The sequence below is a fragment of the Dreissena polymorpha genome, chromosome 4 (genome assembly GCF_020536995.1).
Source record: "Dreissena polymorpha isolate Duluth1 chromosome 4, UMN_Dpol_1.0, whole genome shotgun sequence".
NCBI lineage: Eukaryota > Metazoa > Mollusca > Bivalvia > Myida > Dreissenidae > Dreissena > Dreissena polymorpha.
The window spans coordinates 91,668,478-91,679,195 of NC_068358.1; the positions used below are offsets into that span (position 1 = coordinate 91,668,478).

Genomic DNA, 10,718 nt, shown 5'->3' on the forward strand with positions numbered 1-10,718 from the left:
ATGATGCAACAACAACACTTATACATGGTACAAATGTTTTATACATTCAAGATTAATACGTCAGAGTGTTTTCATTTTTGGCTAATATCGTTTAGTCAGACTTCAATAGCATACCGATCGTAGTTGATAATATACATTTTCTGTGTTATTTCTTTGTGATTGCTTTTTAATAATTTAAGTTATAGATTATTAATGTATGTGTTTTTGTAATATAATCTAACAAAGTGCATCTCCAGTTCCATTAGACGGCATGCAAATACAAAGTAATGGTTTCTAATTATAACGTGTACCACATGAATCTATTGAATGCTGTTGGGTTTGTTTTAATCTTAATAACGGAAAGGAAACGTAATTTGATGAAGTTATTAAAAAACAATGTAAAGAAATGTATGTGTAATTATTAATATTTAATCGAAATCGTATCCTTATATTCAAACATATTTGCGTTGTTTTTTTATACATTTTTATACATGACTATTGATGACGTACATATTAATAAATGATTATAATTATATTAATATTAATATAAACAAAGGGCATTCTAGCATTCAAGTTTATAACTTCGTCAACTTGTATTTGTATAAAAGGTCTCCTTTTAGGTGCGAAAATAGAAGCTTTTTCACAAAAAGGTATGTTAAGCTGAGGTAAAACAAGAATAAACAATATTCGAACCGATGCCAGGTTCATCATTTATTGAAGTATGCCTATATGGCAGAAAGTCTGAAAAAAATCATACAGATCAATTTCAAATATTTAAGTGATCAAGACTGTTGTGTACTGTACGTGATCAGATTGAATGGCATGCCCATAAATGAAAATAGATCTAATTTCGAATAAATCTTTTCGACTGTTAGCGGTAAAACTCCTTCAAAGACCCTCTTTTCATGATTGGTGTCTATGTGTTTACTTACATAATCAAGTCTACAAATGACATGTAAAATATGTAAAATATTGGCTTGTTAGCTTCACAAACGTTCACTACATTCATATTAAAACATTAAACAGGCATTTAGTGATCGTACTTATTTTTAAACATTTTCGTGATCTAGAAAGATGATGTTCCCAATCGTTTTCAAATGCTTCTCACATGTAAGGTGTGTGTGTTTAAATTTGTTAAAACGAGCATTCGGGTTAATGCGAGAATATTTAGTATAATCAAATTTCAATCGGGATTAAGTCTTTAAATATTAATTCAATCCAAAATTAAGGCAAATACATGTCTTTTTTTAGCTTTAACTGTCAATTCATACAATCATTCACAAGAATTAAAGGATTATGCCTGCAGTAAGTGACTTCTTACTTGATGTTCATTTTGATATGTTCATTTTGATAAGTTGGTCTTCGTTTTTCAAAATCTTCGATGGTTGCATGTCCCTTTTTGTGTTGGACTGATACAATTTGTAATTGATGTTAAGCTTTGTAAACGATTTTGCAAGACCACACATTACATTTTACCAAATTATACGTAATTGATTTGTTCAGTATGGATCTAGATGTGTGGCTCATCATTCTTAAACAGTGTTTATTTTGCCATAAACGCTTATTAAGGCGACAATTGAAACGAAAATAATTGTCGTGCAAAACTATTGTATGAGAGAACAGGCAATTCTTACTCGGTTTTCAGTTTTGAAATCTCTTCCTCCTTCTTAAACAACTCGGATGTTTTCTCTTCATTCTCGGCTTTGACACGTTCAATTCTGGAAATAGAAAAACCGGTATAGCTGCATCCGCGCTTTATTATGTAAAGCATACATTTAAACTTATTATTCACATTAATAAACTTGTCTTTAATTAACCTCTTTGATGACAAAATTTGACACATGTTCAACATTATAACATTTAATACATCTTATTATTGTTAAACACAAATATAGATTTTATCGAAACGCAATTTAACATTTTTTGCATGTAGTTATTATTATAGTTTATTAATAAAGAGTCTTAATAATTCATAGCAAACGTTTAATGGCCCAAATGAAAAAAATGTCAAAACTCACTTATTCAGGATTGCTTTTTGAGTGTTTAATATTCCAATAATTGTTTTTCTCATTTTGAAAGAATATTGGTTTTGATAATTTGATTACATTTTTACATTACTGTGAAATATATCAATATTTTAATGTCAAACAGTCACACATTTTTTAATAAATCTTACTCGGATTTAAGTTGTGCAATTGTTTCATGGAGCGTGCGGGGATCGTCGGTGTCAGTTTCATTGAGTTTGCGGGGGTCATCGGTGTGTGTTTCATTGAGCTTGCGAGGGTCATAGGTGTCCTGTTGGCTGGATGTAACAATTAATACTTGCAATGTTATTTAACTTGTTCTTTGAAGATACTGTAAATTAAGGACTCAAACGTATTAAATGAATACATAAACGACACAAGTAAATGCGACCTTGGAATATTGAGAACATATATGAGGCATTTAAAAATCTAAACATCAATATTTTGGATTTTTTATCGCATCTCATGATAACGTGTTTAGTCACCAACATACATAGTCCAATTTTAAGGAATCTTGGTTTTTGATAAATGAACCTTGAACTATTGTTCAAATAATACAGGGGTACGATGGTATCCCTAAATTACAATATTAACGTATTTCAAAAGATGTGTTCAACTTTTCATTAACATCAAGAACTTGATGCACAGGTAAAACTTATTCCTACTTGATTTTTAATGAAGTGATTTCTTCTTTCAATTTCAATATTTCGGAATTTAACAGACCAGCGTTCGGCGATGACTTGTTCTAACCTGGAAATTACAAAGCATATAATGTGCCCATCGACGTTATATCGTAACAACCCAGGAATCAATGAAGACAGTGCATATTACAGAACTAGTACTTACTGACTTGTAAGTCTGGTGTTTTCTTCTTTCATCCGCTCATTATCCACAGTACGTGATTCTATTTCAGCTTGTAGGCTACAAATGTGCAATTATTTGTGATTATTAGGACCTCTTATACTTTCTACATTATAATTGTGTTGTATATTATTAAAGAAAATGCAAGTATAAGTATTCGCCATAGAAATCACGACAAATGAATTACCAAGATGAAACAGACGTTATTAAAGTATTAAAACCTGAACACATTTCAACATAGTATTAGCACTCACTTTTACAGAGCGAGATGTTTCGATGGAATATTAAATTGCATATAAGAAAAATGCCCCTTGGTAAAGCAGTTTGTTGTTAACCCATTTAAGCCTAGCGTCTAGAAAAGGCCTTGGCAAACAGCGTAGACCCAGATGAGACGCCGCATGATGCGGCGTCTCATCAGGGTCTGCGCTGTTTGCTTAAAGGAATTTCTGTAATAAATATTCTAAAAATAGAAATATATATATTAGACAACCCTTATTTTGGAGATATATTGATCCAAATTAGAAGGATGGGAGAGTCCGATAAGCATACATGGATTAAACCAGCTCTTGTGTTCAACATAAAAGGGAGTCACATAAAAATGCTTGGTACTTAAAAATGGTCAAATGGCGCCCGCTTTAGTAGCACTTAGCAAATTATGCTCCTTAACATTCTGATCTGTATAACATAATAATATTCGTCCTCTTAATATTATTTATCATCGTTAGCATGTATATAACTTGACACAGTAACGATTGTGTGTAACAAACATGATGTGAACAGTATCCATAACCCACTCCTTCGCAACTGTTTCTACACATAAATACCATAAAGTCTTGCATTTAGGCATACATGTATCCGTGATACGATGAAATATTTAAAGAATTTCCAAAACATATCAAAATACATCTTAACATAATACATCATATCAACCAAGGGCCACGGCAAGTTTTGACACAATGAGCATGATTTGAAGAGTCTGTGTGAATGACTGCTAGGCGATAGTATATATTTGAGCATATTGATTTATGTATAGGCTGACCCCATAACCATTGCCTGTTATGACCCCAGGACCACTAGTCGATTGTGTTCACCAAATGTTAAATCTCTTGACGCTTTCAGTTTTAAATGAGAATATGTTTTAAGTTTCCACCTTTACATGTTTTTAATGTTTAACTCTGGTGAACTACATGCAGCAGGCCGAAACTATCAGAATAATTCAGAAGATCATTCCTTTGACATTTCGTGAAAGTCTGCAAAGCGGCTTATAAAAGGTGTTGTAAGAAGAAAATAGATTACATTTGACGACGGACGACAAACGACACACAACTACGGACACCGGAAGGCCTTCTACTACACAAGCTCACGATGAGTACTATGCGCTCATATGAGCTTACAACACCTACTTGGATGTAAGTTGCTCTATTTCTTTTTGCTGTTGTGTTTGTTCGGCGTTCGTAGTTACATCATGTAGACTGGATATAAACAATTTAAAAATACTTCTAAATTGCATAAACAATTACACATAAATAATTGACATAATAATCAGTGTTAATGTCTGTGGGTACATTTTAATATTAAAAACAACAACTATCATACATGTTTTTTTCTATTTTGGGGGATTTGGAATGTTTATTTCAATAGCTTATTTTGAGTTAATTTTTATTGTTGGGTGATTGTTATTTCATAAATTATATTTTACCTTTCGTCCACTTTTGAAAACGCCTTGTTAACTCTAGACCTAAATAAAAACATAACCATACATACATTGATAGACTGTGTAGAATATAAATCTTGCATTTGATAAGAAAATACGGGTCTTGGATTTCAAGTTTATATAACATAGTTTGATAGGCATTAAAGTTGAGATTAGTTTTTATCATTGCTATGCTGGATTTAAATTATGAGTCTTAACGTTATAGAAGGCATCTTACAAATCCAAGTGTAGAATAAGAAAAAAGGGTTAGCTTATATATTTCGCTTAAGTATATTTTTATCTTTATTTTCACATGGTGAAAATGGGGTATCTTTTTAATATTGGTATTTTTAATTTATTTACAAGGGATAAAACATAAACTTACCCATCTTCATCTTCTAAATATTTATTTTTGGTTCCATGTCTGCATGTATTCCCCATCTTGTTAGGACGAAGTTCTTTACATCACGATGATATCAAGGAATTGTGCTGTAAGTTGATGTTAAGTCTTAATCAGGGTAAAACATACTAAACACACCGACATAATAATCGTATGCTATCAAACGCATGGAAAGTAGAAATGATTAACTGACCACATATAATGATTTAAGTCAGAGTGCGTGATTTGGTCGGTGGTTTCGCTTGGGTGGGTCGGTCTGTGGTTGTATGGAGCGGGAAGGCGGGCAGGCTGTCGGGCGATCATGCGGGCGGTTGACCGGAAAGGCGGGCTGGCGGTCGGGCGCGGGAAAGGACGTGCGGACGGGTCTTGTGCGCGTTCGTGCCGGCGGGCTTGCAGAATTGCGTGTGTGCGGGTGGGCGTGCGGGCATGCGGATGCTTTATGGGAGGCTGGGCGGTTTGACAGGTGGCCGGCCACTCAAGCATTTCAGAAGAGACACAAGTACGCGATGTTTGGTAATATTTTATCCATGCATGTGATTGGCTGACAAGGAGATTTGAAATATATTTTTGAGGTGGGACAAAACACGGTAAATATCTTCCAATCACAACATACAAATCATCGAATTCTACGATATAGTGATATCGGGTTTAAACCATAGGACTTTTTGCAACAGTAAGCATAATTTCAGTCATATAACGGAATTCACATACGCTACTGACACTTCTGGAAAGAGCTAGTTTATCAGTACTACAAAAACAAAAATCAGAACTAATGTACGGATATCGGGTGTTCGAAATTGATTTGTTTTATAATTATTTTGTATAGAAGCTGGTAACGTATCTATATATCGATTACATAACTACGGCTACACGCATTGGTTATGGTGGAAGACGTTTGTTTGACAAATATATATCCATAAGTAAACAGGTGAAAAGGCTCGTCGATTTTTGAAGAAATCGCGAAATCGTATTTTTCAGATGATAATTGGATCAAAGTCAATATTTATAGTGAAAATAATGTATTCTAAATGAATAAGTTAAACATATATCAAAATTCGAAGTTTGAAAAAAATAAAATGCATCTCTCGAAAATAAGCGATCATTGAAGATCGGCAATGATCTTAAAATAAATCGCGGGAAATCATTAGAGGTGCGCTACCTTAAGCGAGAAGTATGAATTTCTAAACGTGCTGATTTTGATCTATTTACCTTCTTATAAGTCATTATTATTTTTGACAATTGTCTCATTATTTAGCCACTGGAACAATTGCATGAATCGCCCAAATATAAATAAATGTAATTTGTTAAACTTAGAACTCAAGCAAAATGAGGTTTTATCAGTTTTTGCAGGAAATACTGGAGTCCCCTTCCTAACAAAAAGTGTGCTTTACAATCTGCCTTACGCTGTATATGTACACCGGTGAGTTCTATAACAAAATCCAGTTCCCATATGTTATAGCCGTATAAAGATATTTTTCTAACATTCAAAAAACCGTCGACATCAAGTGGTAATATTGCGCAAACAGGTTACATTGTAATTCGTGTGTATACCAAGTTGAATGATTTGTTCTCATGTGTTTTTTTTAATTTGAATAGTAAGCGTTATTGAAAAGCTAAATTGACAGTCACATGACCTTTAATCTCTTCTGGGAGCAATGGTCAGACTGTCTTGACTTTAAAATTGTATACAAATATTTTGATTATATCTTATGTTTCAAAATATTTTACTGTTTGAGGACGAACCAACGGACGGATGGCTGAGCAGAGACGTTTGACAGACTCGACCGTGATTAAATACGATGCAAAAATATGTATACTTTTCCTAGTGTCCTTTTTACGTAAACCAAGTTTCATCTATTTATCTCAGGTACTCTTTGAGAAATAGCAGGATCCAGCTATATGTTATGTAGTATTCAAGTTATTTTAGTTTTGTTTACTTTCAACTTCATAACCGCTGACCTGTGGTAAAAAAGGGGTAATGCATTCTCCTGAAATTACAATTATACCGGGTTTCATCCAAGAATCTTCAATAATTTCCGCAGGGTCCATTATTGCTTACGAACGGACTGACGGACAGATAGGACGACAGACATGGCGGACGGAAGATAAACCGAAGGTTCCCTCCTGTGATACCGGTATATGTGTGTATTTCGAAGTGTGGTCCTTCTACGATTAAGGCTGATTTGTATGAGGTTCTACGATTAAGGCTGATTTGTATGAGGTTCTACGATTAAGGCTGATTTCTATGAGGATCTGGAGTATGCCCGAGCATCCCTACCTAATATAAGTACTAGACTTTTTTTTCATAATAGCTTCAATTTTCGGCTATGTAATTGTTATTGAAAGGTGTTTCAATTTTGTTCTCAAGTTGTAGGGCGAAAAAAAGCCGCAGTATAATTAGGAAATTCCATTTGTGCAATACGGTAAGTTCGGTAACCACAAACGAAACTAACATTCAGAGTGGGAATATGCATACCAAGGAAATAGCTAGCTTAAATAAGCTTATTATAATCCTTTAAAAAATATTATTCCATAGTAATTAAGCGTAAATATGTGACACAGTTTGTGATGACCCCAGAACATAGACTTGCAGTATGGATAAGTGACCGGTTACATCATACATACATAAGTTAAAATATGCGCTAAGATGTTCGCTTTTTTGGTTGCGATGGTATCAGCTACTGCCTGTAAAACTACTTCTAATGTCTATGCGTGAATCATTCCCCCATGTAATGTTACTTATGTCAATTAATCAAATTCTAATTTGCGGAAAAAGCATGGGTGATTGCCTTGCTAAACCTATTTATGCCTAGCGTCTAGAAAAAATGGCCTTGACAAACGGCGTAGACCCAAATGAGACGCCGCATGATGCGGCGTCTCATCAGGGTCTGCGCTGTTTGCTAAAAGGAATTTCTGTAGAAATATTCTAAATATAGAAATGAATATACTAGACATCCCTAATTTTGGAAATAAATTGATCCAATTTAGAAGGGTGGGAGAGTCCACTAGGCATAAATGGGTTAAGCATGGAGATTCACAAGCTTGCATAAGCTAACGCGCATGAAAAATACTATCGTTTCGGTAAAGTGAGCCATGTTCAATCATATATATAACTGTATGATGACAACAGTTGTTTTTTTACATCAGCCCCAGTATGTTTTATCCACAATTAAATAACTGTATATAGATCAAACTTTTATTCTACCTCTCTTAAAATATTCTATTAAAGTGCTTTCGGGATGGCTTCATTGAACACGAAAGCGAACAGTTGAACATATAGATATACGCTGAACATTGTATGCATTATAATTACTGGGGGAAAACCATGATTCTGTAGTAAATAAACTGTTATAAAGAATCATTATGACAACCATAAACATTTAGTTGAACTAGTACATGTTTTAACAATAAACCCTCACCTTACTACATCCTATTTGTCCATGTGTTTATACAGTATGTATGTAGTATACCAAATATACCGAACATTGGCGAAGTTTTTTTCCTTAATCGATTTAAAGCACGTTTAATGTATCATAATCCCATCAGTACTTTGACAGGGGAACGCACTTTAAGTACGTATCATATATCATTTTCGCAACTGCAGTTTGACAAGGGGAATGCGATGATAGAAATCAACATTTACATCCTCGATGATATCCGCCATATATCTCCTCTCGCATCACACTAGTCCAAAAAAACTACCATATAGATTGTGCAAAACTTAATATTCTCCACGTGTCAAACTTAATTACGACCCAGCATTCGCCTGTGTAATCCCGTGCACAAATTGGAGTTTATGTTAAATGCCTAGGTTATACTTATGTAAATATTCAAAATAAAATCCACAGCTTTAGTATTTACAATTTGCTATCTTGCGATCCCAACCCTTCTTTGGAAAGTAACGAAATGTGTAAGCATCCATAACAAGCTCACATATGTTTCAATTTAAGGTTTTTATTTTTTGTTTGCAATATTCTTTCAACATGTTAATCGCGCGAAATGCGACACTACTAACGTTTAGAAACAGTGTATTCCTGTGTTTACGTTTTTTATCGTATCTTTATTAACTGTTTTCTTATACAAACGTTAGTGTTTTGTTTTTTATTTATTTAGATGTACTAAATAATGCAGAAAAACCTGTATTTCGCATTTCGTATTCAAATGAATATGTTCAAACTACAATCAGTATGTAGTTATTCATCGTTCGTGCACCTCAATCCTAGCGAAACGAGCCCTTCATGCACAAGGTTAAATTAACCTTGTGCATGAAGGGCTCGTTTCGCTAGGATTGAGGTTTATAATATGTTTATTTCTTCGTTCATGTTTTTTATATTCATATTTTGCTATACACGGGAGGGAAATCCGTCAGGTTCGTTAGCTTCAAGAAACTTACAATACAATTATAGCATCTTATAGCTAAGACCATTCATCTCGCCTATATGCAGACAACGGTAAGAAACAGGTTAATTGACCGCAAAACTTAGACAGAAACCCCATTGCCACATCAAACGCACAAAATGTCTGTCAACTTCGTCGACAATAAAGTGTAGAAAAAGGATATAGAAAACACCCATTAAAAAGGCGTTGCTTATTTTCTTTTAATGGATTTGACAATAAAATGTACAATTGGAACTTTTTCGAATAAACATAAGATGAAATTGATGCATTTGTCAATTGCTCGCAAAAAAATTGTCATTTATAAATATAAAGTAACGAGTTATTTTCCACTAAAAGATTGAAAGCAACACACATAAATGATGTTTGTGAATAGCAAGCGTACGATATTGGCATAAACATATCATCCCAGTAGCATAAAAATCGTGGCATAGTGACATAAAACATCGTACTATAGTTACATACACATTGTACCATAGTGGCAAAGACACATCCCCATAGAAGCATACACATCATACCATATTGGCATACAAATCGAACCATAATGGCACTGACATCGTGTCATAGTAGCAAAGCTTTGCACCATTATGACATAGACATGTCACCATAGTGGCATAGACGTCTTGCCATAGAAACATATATATCGTAGTGGCATAGACATCTTGTCCTAGAGACACAGAAATCGTACCATAGCGGCATCGGCATCTCAGCATACTGGCATAGACATCATGTCATAGTGACAAAGAAATCGTAACATGGTGGCAAATACATCGCGTCATAGTGCCATAGACATCACACCATAGTGGCATAGACATCGCGTCATAGTGCCATAGACATCGTACCATAATGGCGTAGACATCTCACCATATTGGCATCGACATCGTGTCATAGCAGCAATGAAATCGTACAATGGTGGCATAGACCTCTTATTATAGTGGCACAGACATCGTGTCATAGTGAAATAGACACCGTGTCACAGTGACATACACATCGCACCATACTGGCAAAGACATCGCATCATAGTGGCAAAGATATCGCATCATAGCGGCATAGACATCTCACCATAGTGGCAAAGACATAGCATCATTGTTGCAAAGACATCTCACCATAGTGGCAAAGACATCGCATCATTGTTGCAAAGACATCTCACCATAGTGGCAAAGACATCGCATCATTGTTGCAAAGACACTTCACCATAGTGGCAAAGACATCGCGTTATAGTGGCAAAGACATCGCATCATAGTGGCAAAGACATCGCGCCATAGTGTCAAGTAAAAATAATGGTATAACATCGCACCATAGTGGCATAGACAAGTACTAGTATAAGACAACGGTATAACATCGCACCATAGCGGCATAGACAACG

The 10,718-nt window shown here is 34.6% G+C and overlaps 1 protein-coding gene across 1 annotated transcript; it reads right to left on the reverse strand.

Annotated features, from left to right (window-relative positions):
* Nucleotides 1-1,609: 1,609 nt before the first annotated feature.
* Nucleotides 1,610-8,528, reverse strand: LOC127878595 (uncharacterized). Its single transcript, XM_052425121.1, has 7 exons — nucleotides 8,377-8,528; nucleotides 4,943-5,046; nucleotides 4,564-4,602; nucleotides 4,268-4,336; nucleotides 2,850-2,924; nucleotides 2,156-2,281; nucleotides 1,610-1,697 (listed from the first exon to the last, which is right to left on the reverse strand). Exons 2-7 carry the CDS (start codon nucleotides 4,996-4,998, stop codon nucleotides 1,610-1,612), a joined length of 453 nt encoding a protein of 150 aa, XP_052281081.1. The 5' UTR covers nucleotides 4,999-5,046; nucleotides 8,377-8,528.
* Nucleotides 8,529-10,718: the final 2,190 nt, after the last annotated feature.